Source organism: Platalea leucorodia, assembly GCF_965183815.1.
Source record: "Platalea leucorodia genome assembly, chromosome: 15".
Lineage (NCBI taxonomy): Eukaryota > Metazoa > Chordata > Aves > Pelecaniformes > Threskiornithidae > Platalea > Platalea leucorodia.
The window spans coordinates 9082894-9105246 of record NC_138837.1 but is presented as its reverse complement, the minus strand read 5'-3'; the positions used below and the strand labels follow the sequence as shown (position 1 = coordinate 9105246).

Here is a 22353-nt window from a genome sequence, read left to right as displayed (position 1 = left end):
CCCCAGGAACAAGCAGAGGAAGCATGAGGTTCTTCAGCCTCCGCAAAATCAGCTTCCGTCTCTGGCAGCAATTTAAGGATGCAGCTGAAGGTCACTGTACCTTTGTAAAGCACATTACACGTTCCCGTCGTACACCTCCCTCCTGTCCACCCCCATACGCTATTTCGAAAGCGATTTGCTCTCCTTATGGCTCCCCTATTCGTTTGCACGTCTCCTACAAAACAATTTATACCAATAGCCTTCCTTTCTTCCTTCCTTATTGCTGGCACGAATTGCAGTGGAAAAATATGTTGTTTGGCTTAAAAATTACAACAACAACAACAACAAAATGTCATCAACTGAACCATATGAGCGATGTTTGGGTAAAAATACATTGCAACGGAGATGGGAAGTGTTCGTTTCAGTCCTCATGGGACTCCCAGCACAGCCAGGAGAGCCGTACCTTTCCCAGACACACAGGTTGGTTTTGGTAGGTTGTTTTGATGAGATACGAAAACTAGTATCTCACCAGCATCAGTGCCCAGGAGGCATTCTCTAAAACACAGTCCCAGGCTCAGATCAACGCAACCACCCACAACCCATATTTGAGACGTGCTGGTTGCATGCCTCCACCTCCACTGGTTGCACTTGGAAGGTGCCTCTAGCATGCCAGGACATTCCCGAGGGTCCAGCACAAGGGACAAGGAACTGCAAAACCCCTTTGACTGTGCAACCTGCTTTGTGCCAGCATAGGCTGGAAAGCCAGGATGGAGCCGGTGGTGACGGAAGTACCCCATAACCCTTGGAAATAAGCCCTCAACCTCACCGAGATATTTTAGGGTCTTTGGACATGGCCTTGGAGGACCCCAATGAGGCAGCTGTACCACATGCTAGAGAACTGCCCTCAGCCTAAGCAAACGCTCCTGCAGCCCACAGAGACTCTGTATCCACCCAGTGCCTGGTAGACCCCACACTCAATGATGCACTGGACCCTGGCAGGGCAGAGGAAGGGCAGCAGCTTCTCCCCAAACCAGGCTCAACACCTCATGTTGCTGCTGAGCAGTTGGGCGAGCTGGACAGCCCCACGGCTTGGTTTTTGCAGCATATTGAAACAGAGCTGTGAGGCTTAACGTTCACAAAGGCGCCAGCTTCCCTGAGTCTCCCAGTCTTTGGTGTTGGCCTTAAAGTTCTGGTCCCTGGAGCCGCAACCATCCTTGCCCTTCTCACACAACATCTGCGCTCCTACAGCTGTAGGGAGAAGACTGGAAAGGCAACAGCAGCTTGTATTAGAGCCTCCCACACTAGGTACTGAGTAAAACATATTTTTTAAAAATATAGTTTAACCACCTGATTTTCGCATCCCTCTCTTTGATTTCTGAGTGTCAGAGGGCAAGTTATCGATTCCTCAACATTACCAGTGGTTAAAATGCTCCCAGAGTTTTGGAGAGAGGAGTAACTCACAGAGCAGCTCAAGAGCTGCTCGACTGAGCATGCCGCTTTGCTGGAATCAGTGTTTCACAAGAACACATCAAGCTCAATCAAGGATTAAATGAAAAAGTTTGGGTGCAATTAGAAGTCAAAGTTGGTGGTATTTTTACCTCCTGACCTGTGCATGCATTCATGACAGCACCCATGGCCACATGTAGGACACAGCCGTCTCATCTCAGACATTGGCTTTTCTCCATGCCCATCTCCTGCCCTCTCACCAACTGCTCCCAGTATTTTTCAGATAATCCACTTTTTCTAGGCACAGAGGAGGGTGCTTGCCTGGGAATCACTGACACTGGCTCAAAAAGTCTAATGCATCATCATGTCCGTAACGCACCATATAAACATCAGGTACGTATAATGCAGTTTAATAATGTTATAATAGTTTCCTCCAAATCAAACTGCTGAGTTTCAATAAGCATATTTTGATGTTCCTGGATTGGTATTTTGGAAATTTCTATTCTACAAAGTATTTCAAGAAATCAACTTTCCAATTCTAGTTGGGATGAGCATAAGTTTCACAATACTGGAAGTTTTCCACATGGGGAAAACCTGTTTTCTCACCAGCTCTAAATAATGGGTGTTTGTTGCTTTTCGAAGCATAAAATAAGCAATGGTGTTTGTTCTGAAACTGGGATGTGGACTGATTTTCAACATTGCCACCCTGAAGGTACTAAGCTCCAGAAAGCAGAGAACTTTACTAGCATAAAATTAGGTAATTACGCTGATGCCAACATGATAACGATGGGAGAAATTTTTACAACAGCTTCACACATACTGGGAAGAAAACACACATCTGGAGAGCAACGTCCTGCCACAGAGCATGGTGGATATGGCAAAGACATGAGAAACACTGAGAACTTTAGCTCCCCATCTCTTTCTCCAGCCACCAAACACCTCCACCTGCTCTCGAGCAAGAGTCACTGTCCCCATCGGTCCCCTGCTTTCCATTAGTCCACGTCATATGCCACGTGCAGGCACACCATGTCCAAGAACACCAGGACACTGCTGGCTGCATTACACAACCAACTCAGGAGAGATAGATATATATATACACACACGCTAAAAAAAAAAATAAATATATATATATATATATATATAAAAAAATCAAAACAAAGCACAAATAATCACACATACCCATACATCAGGAGACCAAGCACCTCCTGCAATGCATACATCTCCAAGCCATCCTTAGGCGAACCCATCAGGGGAAATGATATACGTGGCACCACGCGCTTTGCCAGAGCTGGCCTCCAGCCCAGCCTGCCAACGCAGCACGAGGGAGGATCAATCTCTCTCCAAGAAGCTCTTTTATACAGAGGGGTTTTCAGATGCAGCAACAGAGGGATATGGGAACCCAGAAGCATTTTGAAAACAGGCTTGTATTACATCTTGACTTTTTCTTTCTTTTCTCTCCCGGCTCTTTTTGTTCAGTTTTAGAATAGAAAACGTAACATTTTTTTTAACATAGGTATTAATATATTAATAGATTATTATATACATTAATAAATCTTTTGCTATAAAAATAGATTTTTATACGTAAAAGTCTGATTTTAATTGCAAATTGGAGGGGGAGGGTACCAGAAGAAGAGATAAAGTTTTATTTGAGATGTCTCCTTTGAAGGAAACTGAACAAATGTACTTTCCTCCTTCACATATTCATGAGATGACTGCTTCCCTACCCTGTTCTCCACCACCCTCAGCTCCGGGCTCAGAGCCAGCACAGTCCTTATCTGGTATGAGGCAGGGAAAAAAAAAAAACCCTGATAGGATCAGAAGTTTTCAGTAGTTTAACAAATCTGGAAAAAAAAAAGTCTCCATTGGTTTTTAATAAAGCTTGAGGCGCGTGACGGGGAAGAGGGGATGCCGGGAGAGGCTGGCGTGCAGCATGGGAGGGAGATGGAGACCTGTGTTGGCTCAGCGTCCTGCAATGGGGACAGGGACCCCGGGGAGCACCAGGGCACCCCACAACCCCTCTGACCACGCACCCACTCTTTGCTTTTCCTCTTTATTGCAAAGCTTTGCCATTCCCCGCCATCTACAGAGAGCAGGAGGTAGTATCTGCAGCTCCTGTCCTTGCGGCAGCCAGGTGAGCTGCTCCTCAAACCAGCAGGACCCAGGGGAATGCCCAGCCTGCCAGGAAGGGGCATCCAGAGGCAGCTCCCTCCCTGCCCTGACCCTTCTTCATCCTCTCTCCAGTCACGGCGCTCAATTGCTTCCCAGCTAATTGCCTCCACTCATGTGTGCAAACTAACCGTTTACTGGAAAATGCCACGGAATGTTAATTTCATTCAGAATTGGGTAATTGCAAGGCACTTCCATTTTTTATTATAGGAAATGAATAAGCATTGTATTAATAGCATCATTTCCAACTCCAACCACAATCATGGCCCCATTGATGGAGGCTGCGAGTTATTTGTCACCCCGCACTTTCTCTGCCTTTCTACCTTCCTCCTTTCCCTTCCCTCCACCACCCTCCCAACCTCCCATGTTGGTAATTAAGATAATGCAATATCATTATAAACACATCGCGAAAGACCAAACACTTAAGAGCCACGGTCCAACAGTCTCCGCCTCTGCCTCTCACGTTCACATTGCGAGCATCTTGCAAAAACAGACGGGTCTCTGCACTCCTTGGGTTGCCACCAGCTAGGTTTGACCTTCCCAGGAGCTGTTTCTGACTAGGAAACCCTCAGCTTTTCTACAGGGCAAAGACTTTTCCAGCACACACCTCCCCTGACACCTACAGGGCATTGCAGACTGGGGTTGTTTAGCCTGGAGAAGAGAAGGGTCCAAGGAGACCTTATTGCAGCTTTTCAGTACTTAAAGGTAGCTTATAAGAAAGATTGGGACAGACTTTTTAGTAGCGCCTGTTGCAATAGGACAAGGGGAAATGGTTTTAAACTAAAGGAGGGTAAATTCAAACTAGATATAAAGATGAAATTTTTTACGATGAGGGTGGTGAAACACTAGAACAGGTCGCCCAGAGCGGTGGTAGATGCCCCATCCCTGGAAACATTCAAGGTCAGACTGGACGGGGCTCTGAGCCACCTGATCTAGTTGAAGATGTCCCTGCTCACTGCAGGGGGGTTGGACTAGATGGCCTTTAAAGGTCCCTTCCCACCCAAACCATTCTATGATTCTATGATTTGTCCCTTTACCCCATTTCTCCTTCTGCAAGGAAAAGCCTTTGGCCATGGGATGCTACCCCATCCCCCCTGCCCCAGCACCAAGAAGGTCCAGGCCACCAAAGACTCTGCTTCTCACCATCTCTACTCTAATAAAATCCTTAACTTACCTTTTTTTATGAGACACCATAACTTTTTTGCTTACGTGGTGAGCAGAGATGAGCGGGGAAGATGGGCAGACCCTCAACAGCAGCTAATGCTCCTCAAGTTATAAAATAATTGAAAAGTTAAATAAGAACACTCTGGAGAAAGCTTCCCAATTTGGTGCTAATGGGCACACGAAGCAGCCCAGACTAATGTTGCGTGGAGGAGAGATGTGGGCTCGAGAGCACAGCACTGACCTCCAGCTCCCTCTCTCCGCCACACATCTCCTACAACTCCACAAATCCAGAGGAAAAACTGCGCCACGGAGCCAGCTGGGGCAGAGACCCACCGAGGGCAGGAGAAAGCCCCATCCCCACCTGGCCGAGGAACTGCCACTGCGGGATGAACCTGGAGGCAGCAGCACTTTGGCATCTGTACAGTAAGTGTGGGCAAGACCCAGCACCCCTAGGGATGGGCACAGGCAGGGCAGGGCTCTGGGAACAGCAACAGCCAGCAAATGTGGGTGGGAAACATGGCACGGTGGACCCTCTCCAGTCTCAACCACCGCCCAACTCCCTGCTTGGCAGCGCAGTGCAGATGAATTTCTTAGTTGGAAATTAAATTTCCTTTGCCCAACAGGCAAGCTGATACCTTTTCATGGTACCGGCAACTCTGTGCCACGTGCTGGGGAGAACAAGGGAACGATGTCAACCCAGAGGAGAAGGGCAAGCCACCAAAAACCTGTACTGCAACAGGGCCAAGCAGCTTCAGCCGTGCATGCATGGCACGAACACCACCAAAAGGAGCCCCCCGCAGTGGTGGGGACCAAGCACCTCCCACACTGGGAAGCACACGGGTGCAGGCAGCAGGCAGGAAAGAAGGAGCTGGGAGACAGTTTGTTGGCTCAGGAGAAGACCTGGCTATCAAAAGCAAACCACTTCCAAGCCACACAGGCAAAGAAGTGAGGCCGAGCACAGCCAGGCCCCGCAGGACCCGGTGGGTGGGTCGCAGCAAACGCTGTAACTCAGCGGGGCCGTCAGAAAGGATTGATTTGAAGCACCTTGTTAAGAAGTTTCCTCTCCCTCTGGTCCTTCGGGTAGGTCACTGCCTAATGATAAATGGGGCTGGAAGGTGCCTGCAGACCTAATATCAGTGCAGGTGCTCGGCCTCGATCCATCTTCCTTAGGAGCCAGCTGACAAAACTAACTGTCTCGGCACCGTAGCCAGGTAAAACACGGCTGATAGGAAGAGGACACACAAACAGAGCAGAGCTGGTGCTGCAGCTGCCCTCCCTTGGTCCCCTCCCCATAAAACCCACAAGCCTGGGACGGATCGATGGGGAGAACATCTCACACCCATCGACTGGCAGAGCTGCAATGCCACTAAAAGCCAAGGTGAAGAAGCGCTGAGCATCATGGACAGAGACAAACCTATCACTCTCATGCAAGCGACAGGATTGGGAGCAGCCTCAGCTCTGAGCCATGCATCCCAGGGGCTGCCCAACTGCTCACTAGCATCAATATATTTCTAGCAGAAATGGGAAAAGTTGTGGGGTTGTTCTCCTTCACCCCAGACCCCATGCCCTCCTCTCCCAGTCAGCCTGACTTCAGAAACCAGTGGCAGGTTTCTGCTCCATGCTGACACTGTGGAAGGACAGCCCTGAGCAGAGCTGAAGCTTTCCCAGGTCCTCTGCATTGCACACAAGGCGGCTGCAAGATGCAACCCAGCAGAGAAACCCAGGAGAGGGGAGGACAATTGAGATCCCCCCCAGGATCTCCCAAGGGGAATAAACAGCCACCACATTATTTTTTTAGATTTTTCATCAGAGGAAAAAAAAAAACAAACCCTAAACCAAAAAGAAACAAAAAACCCCACATCTCACCCACATCTCAAAGCTAATCCTGGTCAACAACTGGCCTAAAACCCAGCTACACCTTAAATAATGTAGTGCTTTATCAAACATTCATAATGATGCACAAAGTGATGAACAACGCGCGCCTGGCATTTATATAAATATAGTTCCTGATGGCTTGTTTTCCTTGGACAGCCAAGACTTCACAGCTTATCTTCTGTGAGCTTGTGATTTTGCCTGGATGAAAAGCACTTTGGGCACCTGGGGAATCAGGGCTACTGCACACAAAACTGCCACGACATCTCCACCAGGCATCAGCAGCCCCACAAAACCCAACAAAAACCCATGTTAAAAGAGCTGCTGCTGACTTGAGGAGCCACAAATCATCCAGCTGTGGCTGGGAGAGGGGATGACCAAGGGCATTTCTTCTCACATGGGATGTTGTGCAGCATTGGGGCGAGACCAGCCCAAGCCTCGTAAAGCAGTGATAAACCAGCAGGACTTCACAGAACTGCCATCCCTTTGGGATGCTCAGCAAAATGTTGGCATATTAAAACACCTCTTTTCTCTTCCATTCACTATGGCACCATCAGAAGCCGCTTTTCCATCTGCTTCTTCCCTCCTCTGTCTCATGAAATTGGTGAGTGGGGATATAGCAAAGGCAAAGGGAGGGGTGAAAAACAAGAAAACCACATCAGGAAATCCAACCTACCAGTCTTTTTTCAACAGGAAGCCAGGAAGAGCCCCAACCAGCCTGAGACATGTTTAAACCTTAATTAGTCATTAAGCACATGCCAGCACAGCACCTCCCTCAGCCATGGGGATGCAGGACCAGTCCCCAGGAGCTCCCCCATCCCTTCTGACCTGCTGCTGGAGGCAGGAAGCACCCTGGATGTGGATCTTGTTGGGGAGACCTCCTGGGCATGCTCCTGTGCATCCGTGGTGCTGCCTTAGGCCACTTTCTTGGGAGGTGTAAGGGAGGGGGAGCGTGTCCCACAGGACCCCCAGGCCAAGAGACCTTCATTCCCTTCCACCATGTTGATGGGGACAACCCAGGAGGCAACCAGTTCGGTGTGATGCAGTGATCAAAACAAACCTAAAACTCCAGCCTGGCAGCTCTCTATTCAGAGCTCAAAAGGCAATTAATATATTAATTATGACTGTGCTTATGTCTCCAGAAAGCAAAGGTTTTCCCTGGCAGGTATGGACATTTTCAAATCAATGTTAAAGTCAGAGCTGGAATCGCTATAAAACTGAAGGACCCAGTGGCATATCCGTTGTAACTTCTGCAACCGGGGCCCCTATTCTCTTCATCAATGCACTCAAAGCAGCTGGAATTAAGCATGTTGGACGTAAAGACGTGCTTAATTTTCTAATAAATACACTAGCTAAGCACAAGCTTAAATTCTTTCCTGAATGGGGACCAGATTCTTACCCTGTTGGGACTAATTTTTTTTTATTTCTTTAATGCTGAAATTTGCAGTGGGTTTTTTATCCAGGAATAGCGGACTGCAAAGAACACTTTCCAGGGGCATGCTACTCGAATACACGTTTTTTTCAAAGGTCCCTGTAAATTACACAAGGAGTTGGCGGGGATTAGAGCTGGGAAAAGCTGATCACGTACAAAGAGGGTCATGATCCCATCAGGTCACTGGAAAGAAGACAGAGCCCCAAGACACATCAGATGCTGGCCTGACGTACTGTCCCATTTTAGCTTCCAGCCTCAGCAAATGTTAAGCCATCATTTTATTTATTAAAGGCTCAGAAAGCCTCTGGTTAATGCTTGGATTCTGGGTGGCACTGCCTCTGCCTACCCGAGCGAACGGCAGCTGCAGACAGCAGCTACCAGCCGCAGCATGGCAGCGCAGGCACCGGGGACGGCACAGTCCAGCATGGCGGGGATCTCCCTGCCGGCAGCCAGCCACAAGCCCGGCTGGGTGCAGATATCCCCTTGAGGATGCTGGGCTGTCAGCTCGGGGACAGCAACACTAGGATGGTCATCTCACTCCTGTTGCCCATGGGGTATCCCTTCTCCATCATGGAGAAGAACACCATCACCCTGCCCATTATGAGGGCATCGCCTCCGACTCGCACCCTGTCTTTAAACCTCACCTCCAAGATACTGCAGAGCTGTATATTTGTAATGAATAGCAACTCAGGCAGAGCTTAACTACCTGCCCTGCTCCTCCACATCTCAGCGCCCAAAATGTCCCTCTCCCCAGCCCTGACACCGTGACCTTGGGCCAGAGCACTGCTTTACCTCTCTTCTAGAGGAGTCTTCACTGAGAGGTGAAGATGAGGACTGAGATGCAGCCACCAGACCAGCTGCTCCAGCGTTGGTGGGTGGCACAGGAAGCTCCCTCTCCTCATCACCAGGACCCTTCCCTTGCCTGCCTTTTGCTGTTATCTCAAACCTAAGCTATTTGTATCCCCTGCCAAAAAACCCTTCTCCCACAGTTCTCCCGAACTGCACCACCCAGAGCAGTTTGGCTGGGAGGCTGTTGGGACCACAACAGCAGTTCTCAACATTTCCTCATGCCACCCTGTCTGCTGTCTGGCTTGGCTCCTCTTTCCAATTCACAGATGAGGACTGGACCATTAAGTAACATGACCAGGGTTACCAAAGCAGCTGGTGGCAGAGTGGAGCTGGATCTACATCTCCAGGTTCACTCTAGGTGCCAAATCGTCTTTCAGGCATGCTCAAAAGCCTCTCGCTATCAGTACAGAAAAAAGCATCCATGGATTAAGTAAGAGAAACTTCAGAGGTTTACCTAAGTTAACACAGCAGGTGAGAAGAAAGTCCAGGAGACATGAATTCAAGATGACTGCACAACCACACTTTTGATATGCCTATGGTATTAATCATCGGTACCATTGGTAGTAAGTCCTGTCTCCTGTCTAGACTTGGAGGCCATACCCAGACTGCAGAGTCTGTGAAGCCAGCACAAAGGCCCGCTTGAAAAGTTCTTTTTTTGAACATGAAAGAAACTGAGAAAATAAAGATGGGTCCTTTGTTGCAAGACTGGAATTGCAGATACTCGATTTTCAAGTCTGACATCTATTTTCTCCTCAGTTTTCACCAGGCAGAAGTTCTGCTTCTCACTGATCCTCAGGAGATTTGGTTCGGCAAAATCTTCTCATTGGGGAACTTGCGGGTAAGCCCATATTCAGGCTTGCTGGGCTTTTATCTGCCTTCATTTACTAACTCCATCTCTGTGCATCCAACACATCCCATCTTGGGATGTAGCGGTGCTGCCAGCAATGGACTGGGGGCCAAACTCCTTCAAACAGAACTTGACAGACAGAAGCAAAGGGCTCCGGCCACTGTAGGATGAAACCATGTTGGTAAAGATGAGAGCCAGGTATATTAAAAGATAAAAGCAAGTTAGGAATTCCCAAAGGACTGGAGCTTGAGGCCATCTGCTCAGGAAAGGCAGGAGAGCAGAAATCATCAGCAGCATGGACTGGAAACTACCCAGTGAAGTGAGGACAGTAGCATCACCTGCATGAATTTACCCAAATCCCCTTAATCACAGAACACTGTGTGCACACAGGGACTGGGTTTCGACACAGGGGTCTCCCCAGCAAAAACCAAGACCCCAGAAACCGCACACCACACCAGCAGACCCCGCCTGGCACCACTCACACCCATGGGGCATGAAACCCCTGGAGACTTTCTAATTGCCAGACAACCCCAAACCGTGAGGAGACGGCATGGCCCCCTTTCCACACCAGCACAAAGGGATCCTTTTGGCTAATTAGGGCTGCTTGGCTCTTACCTCCTTCCTCGCTCCATTTCATTTTATTATATTAATAAAAAAAAAAAAAAAAAAAAGACTACTTTTCTTCTTAAACTGCCTCGGATTTTTCTTCTGTCTAAATTCACTTGGGCTATGTGCAATGTCACCAGGTCAGTTTGCGCTCCTGCTGCAATTCTAATTTTGTCAGCTTTCCATTTTCTAGGGAGTTGGGGGATTTTTCTTTTTCTTTCTTTCTTTTTTTTTCCCCCAAGTCAAAAATGATTTTGCATAATAGTAATAATGTTAATGGCCTTGCACAGCGCATCCAGATTACAACTGCAGCTAGGGAGAAATAAACATCTCATCTTTGCCCTGCTGTTTATCTACCCACAGCAGAGCCTGGTATCAGGTCAGAACCTGTAATTTCATTAACTTTATCACTCAGACGCGGTTGTTGCTAGATGTCATTATTCAGCACATTGCTCCCATGTTTTGTTTGTGCTGGGCTTCACTTCAGATGCTCCGGCACCATGTGGGAACAGCCCTCCCATCCGCAGCGCTGCGGAGCACTGCCTGAGACTTGCGAGGAAAGTTTGGCTCACTGATCCGTGCTCTGCTTGCTCGTGATTTGCAAAACAGACATTTGTGCTGCTCGACCTCCCGGGCTGGGACTTTTCTCCCATTTTACAGGGCTGTATGCAGCAGAGTCATCCTGTGCAATTCCCTGCCTGACCTGATATATCCAGAAGGTCCATGTGGGGAATAAAAAACCCACACTCTTCCTCATGGAAAGGGCAATCCAGTCCAACAGCCACACAGCACTGAGTACATGAATCCCAAAGGATGGAAAGCGCCCGCTGCCAGCGCAACCCAGCACCTGCAAATCAATCACTGCCCAGCACGTGGGGGAAAGCAAGCAGCGCAGGCAGGTGGAGGGCGAGCTGAAATGCTCCATCTTCATCGGATTTGCCATCCCTGGTAATTAATGCTGGGAAGTGACACTTGAAAGAGCCTCTAGTGACAGCCCCAGCGATGATACCATTTGGAGCCCGCTGACAAGTCCCAGCTGATGTCTTATCACAACGCTACGCTGCAAGAGCAGCAAGGAGAGCTTTTCCCTTGGGTGCTGACGGACTCCCTGGGATGCAGGCGCAGCTCCTCACCTGGCCCTGGTGATCACACCAAAACCTGGCAGCTCCAGCCAGGCAGTGGGACACCGGAGGGAAGGCTGGCCCTGTCCTTGAGCTAGGGCCATGCTCTAGCTGGGTTTCCCTTGATGCATCCATCTTCAATCCACCTGTAAAACCGCGCCCAAGCAGAACTGATTTCCAGCCCCTGGGGATCTCCAGGTACATGGTGTCTGCTCGCACCAATTGCGGAGTTTCTCCACCCCACCTGCTACATCCCCGTGGGAATCCGGCTGCATCTGCTGCTCGCAGGCAGGTTGAAGCGCCTGTGTGCACAGCACATCCAACACCTCCCGAATCACTGCGTTTCCCATGCGTGGGCAAACCAGGTCAGAGTGCAAAGCCCACAGCACGTATATTTATATTTCTAGTCTATAAATCCTATATCTGAACCACAGCCACCTCATCCTTGGCGATCCAGGCTCTGGCCAGCTTCAGCAGAGAGGAGCAACTAGCATATACCATAGCTTGACTCCCTAAGCAAAGCCTCGTCCAAGAGTGTGCATCTGGGAGGAAACACATGGTGAACCGGCATAGTTTGGAAGGATGAGACCAGGCAAGACACAAACCTGCCTCGATCCAAGGTGCAAAGCCTGAGAGCATCACAAGCTGAACTGGTGGAAGCATTTGTGAACATATCTCGCAGCCTGGGGTAGCCCTGGCCCTGCAGGCAGCTTGCAGCCCCGGCTTGAGGGGATTTTTCAGTCAGTGTAAGAAGTTCTTTATTGCCAATTCCTGAAGCCCTCGGAGAGTTTAATATTCTGCCCTAGATCTTGTTTACTATTATGTTTTGAGGAGAACTGAAATGCAGTTACTGCTGTCTTCCCCACTCACACAACTCTAAATAATTTATAGAAAAGCAAAACAAAGAAGAGAATATGAAAGAATAAAAAAAGGTAGCTCAGTTACAATATATGAAGGCTTTCATTTGTTCATTCTCACTGAGCAGGGGGTTGGGGAACACCACAGGCCGGTAACAGCCAGCTGTACACAAAGGGGGATGCCAACAGGGATGCTCAGATCAGCACTCAAGGATGGCAGATGGACCACTAGGCACCTCCGTGTTTGTTTGAGCAACAATAACCATCACCGTCGTAATAACCTTCCTTGAAAGAGGAAAGAGTAAAAAGCACTTTAAGGATGGAAGAAACACAGCCTCAGCCACCACTTACGACCGTTGCAGGTGCAGGGACCTGCTTTCCAGACACGATACATGGTTTGGGCTCTCCCTGGCTCCATTGCTCAGAGCCACAGTCTCCTCCACAGAGCTGAGAAGAGTCCCCCTCCCTGTCCCCCAGCACTGCCACCATGGGTGCTCCGGCAGGGACCTTTGTGGAAATCCCAGACGCTCACAGGAAGAAGGGAAGGACACTCCAGCATCACCCCAAGAGCCCCTTTCCCTGCACAGAGGGAGCCAGCACATCCCTTCCTTGCTCCTGCTCGAGTCACTCAGCAATTAGCGCTAATGTACTTCGCTTTTGTTTATTCGAATGCATTTTACTGTGCGTTGCAGGTGAACAACATTAAATGGCTTCTAATGACATTTCAATAAGCAGAGGTGGGTGTTGCAGCTTCTGAGACACAGACTTTAAAAATACAGGCAATCAAGTATGCATTAGCCGAAACACTCTGGGGAAAGCACTGCTCTTCTCCGCGCAGGAGAAACATCCCCCCTGCGTCACGCAGTTGTACCCGTGTAGCCCACAGTCCCTCCACCCCCACACACAGGCAGTGGGGCAGCACCCAGACCCTGCCTGGCCCTCTCGGCAATGGTTCTCCAAGTGCAGACAGCAGAACCATGTGGTTCAGCAGCATGAGTTTTATTTTCAGTTAAGAGATAAATAAAAAGCAGCCAGTCTAGACTGTTTTATATAGGCTCTCGCACAGGCCTCCTCCTAGAGCTCCCGAGTGCCTTCCAGTAGTGCGTTAAGAGACACCGCCAGCACCCATCATCTGTGGTTTGGTCTCTCCTCCTCTCCCAGGTGAAGCCATACAGGCTGATAGCAGGTAAGGTGCCTCCCCAGCTGCTCAGCCTGCAGGAGCACTGTCAAGCCCTGTCTGCACAGGCTCCCCTCTGCTCCCACATACCTGGTACAGCCAGCAACGGGTGCCATCATGTACAGTGTGACCACAGAGAACCCTGTCTGTCTGTCCTGTTGCATCCAGCCTTTGGCTACTTGCTGTGCCAATGCTGGACCGCTTTACCCAGAGGGACCCTACCACTACTTTCTTTCTGAGCTGGGCAGAGCTTCGGGGAGGGGGAGCCCCAAAGGGACCAGAGCTCCTCCAAATCCCAGCCCAGCACCTTCAGGGAAGGCACAAAGCATCTGCAGCACCTTGCCTACTCAGGAAAGGGCACCCCAGCCCAGCTCTCACTGCCCAGCTCCCCACAGCTACTACCAGGGGATTTATACCTTACAACCGTGGCATTATCCAATATTATACCTTACAAGCAATCAGCACCATAGGGACAGGCAGCAGCCAGAACCCACAGTTACGGACTTGTATAGGCTTCTTTCTAATCTGACCTACAGCCACTATATAACACTCTACCTGCCATGCCAAACACCATGAGCGGGAAACGGTTCACATTTGGGGTCTGTGCCTTTCTATCAGATCCACACGGATTCAGCTCTGCATTTCTTCTCACAATGAGAATTTTCTGCTCTGCCATTTCCAGCTCCGCACAGGGCTCCTATGCACTTGCCTTAAATCTACAGCCCTGATGACTTTGTTTGTGGGTGACTACAGGATCGTTTGTCTGATTGCTCAGAGAATAAAACACAGGGGACGTTTTGCTGCTAGTGGAAAATACAGCTTTATGGAGCAGCTCTCCGAAGAACATCAAGGCTCAGCAGGCTGGCGGAGCCCCAGCACACCGACACGTTCACTCACTAGAACTGATGCCCTACTCGAAAGCAAGGCAATGAACGTTTCTGCCACCTAGAGAGTGAAGACTGGCCTGATTGATGCCCATGTGCTAGCACTCACCCACGGCAAGAAGCTGGTATGAATCCCAGCATTCCTATCCTGTTGAGGAGACGGGAGTTCCAGCACTGCTGGAGCAGCAGGAACGACTCCCCCGCGCTGCCCTATGCACGGTGCTGCACAAGCCCACAGCACAAGAGCAACTGCCCTCCCTGGGGAAATGCCAGCTCTGCTCCCCCAGTCAGGCATCCCCTAACCCACCGGGGCTTTCACAGCGCTGTCTGCCATTGTGAGGACCAGAAACACCACCAAGCCTGAAAGCAGAGCCATCAGCTTCCCCTCTCATCAGGCTGAGCAGGCTCACACTGGAAACGGAAGACTGGTTTTGGAAGAGGATGTGACAAAGGAGACAGGTCAAATCCTATGAATCCACATCTCTGTGAAGCTCCCAAGCACATAGCTCACACACTCCTACGGCATCTGAACTGCCAGCAAAACACAGTCAGGGAGTGCTGCAAGACCAGGGGACCTGATCCTCGAGGCTGGCAATGACAGCTGAGGGCTCACAGATACTGTGCCTCAGTTTCCCCAGCGCCACCCAAAGGTCATTCCCTTCTCAGGAAGGGCAGCTTCAGGACAAGGTCTGCAAACCACTTTGTAGATGACAGCTGTTGACCAAAGCCTAGGGAGCCAAGCGCTAGCCACATGGATTATGTATGGATGACCCATCCTCTCCAGGTGGCACCACGCAGGACAGACACCCCGGTGAAGGACAGGAAGAGGGGAAAAAGGAGAGAGAAAAGCCACAAACCTTTTTTTTCGTAGTCAGGCTTCTCCTCCCCGCCCCGGCCCAGGCTCTCCAGCGTCCGTGTCACCTGGCTGCCAAACTCATCCTCTCTGGTGCTGGGCTCTGCCCGCCGCGGGGTCTCCTCCTCCTCCTCGTCCTCGTAGTCATCCAGGATGGGGGTCTCGCGGATGGGCACCCCAATGACCGAGTTGTGGGCCTGGAGGCGCGAGTTGCGGAAGCTCTCGCGGGCCTGGGGACCCAGCAGCACCGAGGGGATGTAGTGGATCTCATGGGTGGCTTCCGTGCTGGCGCTCTTCTGCGGGATGCGGCGGCGCTTGTGCCAGCGCCGCTGGGCGTACAGAGCAACCGTGAAGACCAAGAGGAGCAGGAGTAGCGCGATCAGCCCACCCTGCAGGAAAGCAAAGGGCACGGGTCAGGAGATGCACGGGGCACAGGGATGGGTCGAAGAGATGCTGTGGCCAGCATCCATGGACCCTCTCCTCTTCGATCCCCAGAGCGCCCTTTCATCAACGCTCCATGAACTGCATGTGGGTGGGTTCATGGAGCAGCCACCTCTGGGGCGGGATGTCACAGTCAGGAGCAGCAGGGTGCCAGAGGTGACTTTTGGCTGGGGACAGCACAGTGACACCCCCAGCTCAGCTCTGCCCAAGCTATTTTGCCCACTCTCCCAGGGACTTTGTTTTTACCACACACCCCTTGGGTCCCCCAGCCCCCCCGGCCCACCCATGCACACAGGGGCTGAGGTGGGCAAGCTCCCTCTCCTGCCCTGCACGGGGAGATGGGAAAGGAGGCAATCGCATCCCACCACTTAGGAGAAAAAAACCTCATTCAAACAACCCAGCCACCGACACGGGAGCGGTAAAGCCTCAGCAGAGACACACAACATTTCACATAAACGACGGTGCAACAAACGGCATCACGCAACTGCTGCTCCCCAGGGCATGGTTACCCCATCTCCATCATTTCTGGTTGTGATTTGCCTATGGTTTCAACGAGACTTCAGCTGCAGACCTGGGGGCACAGCACAACATATTCCAGACCAAGACCTTCTCTGCAAAGCTCTCCTCTTCCCCCACCTCCAAATTTTATTCAACACAGCTCCCAACTGCATTACCATAAGGAAAAAAAAAAAAAAAAAAAAGTCTTTACCAAAAAAATAAACTTCCTAAATATCTATATGTCCATGGAAGCAGCAGCCTCTCCTCCCAAGGGAGCTGTGCTGGGAAGCACCGAAGGGAGCCAGCCCTGCCTCTGGCTGCTCTGAAGGTTAAATTCAGCCACAGTCACTGAGTCCCATGCAGGCAGGAGCTGTGCGTGTGCCAGCTTCCAGCCTCTTAATCTCTACAGCGTCGGAGCAATTTTATCCTGTGGCATACAAGCAAAGCAGGGCATGTAAATCAGGAGCGGTGTGAGCAATCGGGGCTCTGCAGCGTGACACGGAACAGCCAGGGTAGGGCAGGAGTTTCTTTGGCACAGGGGATGCCACAGCCCAGAACTTTACAGAGCATGCAAAACCAAAGTGGAGACGTTCAAATATTTAATCTGCATTTGATACAAAGCACCATGCTGTACCCAAAGCGCATCTCTGACTCGCAAACAGGATCAACTGTGAAGAGGCAGCATTGAAAATTGCAGCTCACAGGGTGAATTAGCTGGGGGAGAGGCCTTGGGAGCAGGAGCAGAGGAGAGACGCTTCCCTAGACCACCCCGGCACCACGACCCACCACAGAGAGAAGCCCAGCCCAGTATCTCCCATCAGGACCCTCCACCTCTCCCCCCAAATTGGCACTAATGGGAGAAGGGCTCAGGGATTCAGGAGGACATTGCTCAGCTTGACTTCCCTAATTTAGGCGACACGTGACATCAGGAAAGGAAGTTTAGCATCCAGGAGATGCTCGGGGATCTCTGTGTGGGAGAACGGTGGGGCTCACTGTGCCAACCAGGTTCATGTCCTGCAGTACCGGAGCACCTGAAGAACCAGTGGGATGAGGACCCTACTTGGCCTTCCACACTCAGAAGCAAGAAACAGCATGGACACCTCAAGCCTGGAAGAGCAGAAATGTGTTTCCTCAGGTTTGTGCAGTGCCTGATGCATGGAGACCAGAGCATCACAGGAGCTCCCCAGCATGAGCCACCCGCACCCCTTGGCACTGAATAGGGGCTATTTCCTTGGAAGCCTGCTTTGCAGGAGAGAAACCATGGTCCCTCCAAAAGGGAGGCCCAGTGACAAGGACACAGCAGGGCCATGAACTTCACCATGATGAACCACACTGCAAAATCAGGTCCGGCTTGTGTGCTGGCATCCTTCCAGCAAAGCGAGGGCTCTCACGTTACAGAAGGGTTTCAGAACACCACTCATAGACATGACTACTGGGAAAGGCCTTCTCCAGGGCCTCACCACCAAGCCCCCCAAGCTGCCCAGCTGGACATTGCTCGTTCCTGGGTGCTCTCTGCAACCTCAAAGTGGCTGCAGGGCAGAGCGCTCCACACCCACAGGCACACGGGCACTTGCCCTCCCTGGAAAAGCACAACTAGAGACAACCCAGGTGCTCAGAAAAGGCCAGGATGAGTGAGAAAGCCCTGCACAAGGAGGAGCTTTGCCAGCTGGACCCAGGAAAGGGGCCTGGGCACCCACAGCAGTGCTAGGGCCGTGCATCTGCCTGGCTGGGCTCACCTTGCATCTGCCCCTGGGAAACGGCTTGGAGCACATAAACCTCTCAGCAGATTAAATTAAAGATCTCTCTGCTTGGGAGAAATTACAAAAAGGTGTAAAGGCACAGAGGCTATTAGCATGCCATTCCCCCCCATCCCGGGGTCAGCTCAAGGAAGCTGAGGGCTCCCAGCCCAGCCGCAGCTCCCGCATCCTTTGGGGATGCGCCGGAGATCTGTGCTCTGCCAGCCACTGAGACAATGGCCCCCTCTCTGCCTGGGAAAGGCTGGGGGTGCTCGTGCCAGCCCCTCGGGTAAGCACTCATGGGCTCATAGCAGGCAGCTCAGTTTCGATGTGCTCCTTGCGTCCCTGACCCCACACCAGCAGCTACTTGTTTAACCACGCTACACATGCCAGGAGAGCTTCCTGGGGAAAAGGGGGGGGGGGAGTGTCAAACTTAGGAGGCATTCAAGCCAGCCTCATTTTAATCTATTTTTCATGTTAAATTATCCAACTGAGGGAGCTGGAGAGAGAAAGGGGAAGGAAGGGATAATATGAGAAATGTTTTATTTGACAATGTGTCACTCGGAAACTGATTATTTCTGTCTCCGAGCTTTTTAATATTCCCAAACAATGGCCGAGCCGCGTGGGGATTTGGTATTCTAAGGCTGGATTTATAATACTCTGTTCTGCAGTGATAAGAACACGGGCCTTTAATCCTCTGAGCTGTGAACATGCATATTCTCCCGCGTAATGTCCTTCCCACCGTGCTCCCGTGTGCTCCGCGCCAGCCAAGCGGGAGCCGTCAGGCGCCGGAGGGTTGCTGAGACCCACAGGAGAGGAGGAGGGATGGGAGGAGGAGGAGGATGGGGGAGAAGAGGGCTGGTGAGGACAACCCACATGTATGCAGAACTGCAGGGCTCGTGGCACAGGAGCAAACTGCAGCTGAAGCTAGAGAGCAGCAAGGCTGGGACTTATTTGAAGCCCTGAAGGAAAACTGATGGAAGAAGCCACCTCAAAGCCCCAGACACTGGACGCTCATATAAATTATGAAGGCTACCAAGCTGCTGCCCTGGAGGGAGATCGCTGTTTGGGCATCTGTTTGAGATGCCAAACAATTTCTGAGAAGCAAGAGGATGCACGTGCTTCTTCGAACACAAGCCACCCCCCTTCCCTACCAAAGCGGTGAAAGATGAGGGAGTCCTGCTGCTCCTCTGGGGTCTGGACAAACTCTTCCTTGCAACAGGCTCTGGCCCTTCCCTACTCTGCCTGGGATCCTCAGTCAGCTCTGCTCCCTGCTGCTCCCTGTAGCAGGGTGGACTTGACATGGCTCCCCGCAGGAGTCCTCCACCTTTGCAGTCAAACACAGCGCAACCGCAGTGGTGCAGCTGGGCCGATATGAAAGCAAGCACCGACAGTCTGCCAGCCACCACGTCAAAAAGGGATGAAGTGACAGAAGAAGGTCCCAGGCTGGAGTGGAACAGAGTTTGGGCTGAGCAGACCTGTTACACCAAAGCATCCCTTCTGCAGGTGCAAATCAGCGCAGCATTCAGCCTGGAGCTGACCTAAACTTCTGCCACTTCCTCTGAACACTGACACAAAGTTTTGCCCTGGGGGGAAAATATCCCTATTTCTTTTCTAACTTTGAAGCCACTATTGCTCCCACATAGCATCCAAAACTAATTATTGTCCCTCATTGTGCTGACAACCAGCCCCATCGCAAACTACTTGCTGCTGGGTGAAACGGGGCTCTCGCAACCCAGGGCCATCGCTCCAAGGACAGTCCCGGGGGACAGCTGGGCTCTGCTCAGCACAAACCCTGCACAAAGACCCTCCCATCGCACCCTGCAGCTTCAGGGAGCTGGGGCGGGCAGGACCCTGATGCCAGAGCATCACATCACCCTGCGCAGCCCCAGGGACAAGCCACAGTAAGCAAATAAGTATCAGCAATAACCACACAATCCTCAGAGCTCTTCACAATGTGTACTTTTTCCTTTCTTTCCTTTTTGGCCGTGAAGGTAATTAAACACTAGAACAATTTACCAAAGGTTGTAGTGGATTATCCATCACTGTCAATTTTTGGTTGGGTTTTCTTTTTTGGTTTTTTTGTTTTGTTTTGTTTTGTTTTTTTGGTTTTTTTTTTGTTTTGTTTTGTTTTTTTTGGGGTTTTTTGTTTTTTTTTTGGGGGGGGGGTGGGGTTTCTTTTGTTTGTTTGTTTGTTTGTTTGTTTTTTTCTTCCCTCTTTAAATCAAGCCTGGATGCTTTTAGAAAAGTTATGCTTTATTTCAAATGACACGTAAAGGCTTCAGGGAATTCTTCCACCCCGTGTGGCACTGGAGGGCAGAGCAGATGGCCCCACAGTCCCTTCTGATCTTCCAGTCCCCCAATTTTGTCCTCCCCACGTTTCTTCGGAAGTCACAGCATTCAGCTCTAGAGCATCTTATCTTTCAAACATTTCATCCCCTCCCAGGTCAACCCAGAGGCAAGAAGCATCACCAGACCCTGGACACAAGCGGGCAGGTAAGGCACGTCCACCTAACACAGACCAAAGCGGGAGATACCACCAGCAAGGACCAAACCTCGGACCTCTGCAGCTTGGCACACAAACCTCTCCCAGCTCATCTCTGCCATTGCCAAGGGCTATAATAAAGCAGTGCTCAATAAGCAGGTGTAGCAAACATTTGCATTAGGTTTTAGCCATGCTGTAATTTGAGCTAACGGATTTCTAATTAATTTAACTAAAAGCAATGACGAACAGTAGCATGGAGACCCTATAAATGCCACTTCACCGGGCGGAGAGGCCTGCTCCCAGGCACAGATCCTCCGAGGCCATGTCCCAAGGTGAACCACAACCAGAGCTGGGATCATCCACATTAGCCATTATAATAGTGTCTGTTAATTGGCAATCAGTCCTCTCGGCCAAACCCTCTGCTGCAGCCGAACTCAGAGAAGACACTCATCGGTGCCCAGGCTGGCCGGGGGACAGCCCCAGGTCTGTCCATCCTCTCTCTCCCAGCTCCACCAGCAGGTCCCTTTGCCAAGCCAGACCCCTGCACCAGGACCCCCAGCGCTCACACCCCAATCAAACTACGCTCAGGACAACTTTGGAAGAAAAATAACATATTTAACATGTTGAGTTGCATGGCATCTGCTTCTTCCCTTTCCAGATCAAACGTCTGCACCACACCAGCTTCTCCCTAGGACTCCTTTGCCTTATTGCTCTTTCTCTCTTTGCTGCACCTCTCAATTTAAATATTTCTACTGCAACTCTTAATTAACATGCTGTTTGCACCTTCTTTCAGATCATTAACGATGAAAAATAAGGCTGATCTCTGCAGACATCTCTCGAAGTCTTCCCTCTCCTGCACACTGCCGTTTATCATGACCTCCTCTGCACCCTGCCGCTTCCTCACCCTCCTGGGGTGCAGGACATAGCTGCAGATGGCACACAATCCCTCTGGCTTTAAAGAAACAGCAGAGCAGAAGGAAAGGATGTTATATCATGTGCTCTTCCCTAAACCAGGGATGACACAGCCTCTGGCTGTTGTCCCCATAACGGGGAAGTTTTGGCTGTTTCCTGCAGAATCAAGGTTTCTGCACCCACAGCACCTCTGTCTGCCTCTCTGTCCTGCCCCTCTCATGTCCATACACACTGGCCCATCACAACGAAGTCTAAAAAGGCAGAAAAGGTCTCAGAAATACTGACAGTCCTTCAGCTTTGTAATAAGAGAAGATAGGTAGAAGAAAGAGGCCCCAGATCACCCCATCCACTAATGCACATCATACAGGAGGGTAGGGAAGGGTTATTGGAGCCAAGCAAAAGCATGCAAGGAGGGAGAGACCAGGAGAGAAACAGGGCTTCGGGAAACAGGCTTTGCAAGAAGCAGCCAAATCTGCTACAAGAAGAAAGCAGGGTTCATGGATAGAAATGGAGCAGCAGCACCTGGAGTTCAGGAAGGTGCTGGATCCTGTCTCAGACGATGCTCTCGCAGACCTGACCAAGCCTGCTTGGTCCTCACACAGCCTCTGCCAGCAGAAGAGAAGTGACAATGTACACCAAGGATGGAAGGATGCTCACTCTCTTCCTGCATCCGTGGTGGATGGCATGAGAAGTTATGAGCTTGACATGCAGTGAGAACCACTCAAGGAGGAACACAACTGCAAGAAGCTTGATGCTTCCAGGAGAGCTGGGACATCTCAGTCACTGGAGGTCACCTGCCCAAAATGCAGAGCAGTGCTGGCACGTCTTGGGGACGCAGGGGTCCTGCCAACTCCCTTCTCCTCCAGCTGCCCTTCCTAAGAGCAGGCAGCTTCTTTCTAGAGAACGCATTGCCCACCCCACCCATGAACCAGAACCACCCTCTGACAGCACGTACCCCCGTGTGCTGTGGGGGTCAGGAAATGAGCCCATGGACAGGTAAGCATCAGGCAGGGAAACTGAGGCAGAAC

At 50.8% G+C, this 22353-nt stretch overlaps 1 protein-coding gene across 1 annotated transcript in view; it reads right to left on the bottom strand.

Annotated features, from left to right (window-relative positions):
• The window catches only part of ASTN2 (astrotactin 2), a gene marked incomplete at both ends in the record, with an annotated part of 359009 nt that overhangs the window by 251789 nt on the left and 84867 nt on the right, over positions 1 to 22353 (bottom strand). The window contains one exon of the mRNA XM_082327894.1: positions 15258 to 15642. Coding sequence (XP_082184020.1) covers positions 15258 to 15642 — 385 coding nt within the window. The remainder of the gene's footprint in view (positions 1 to 15257; positions 15643 to 22353) is intronic.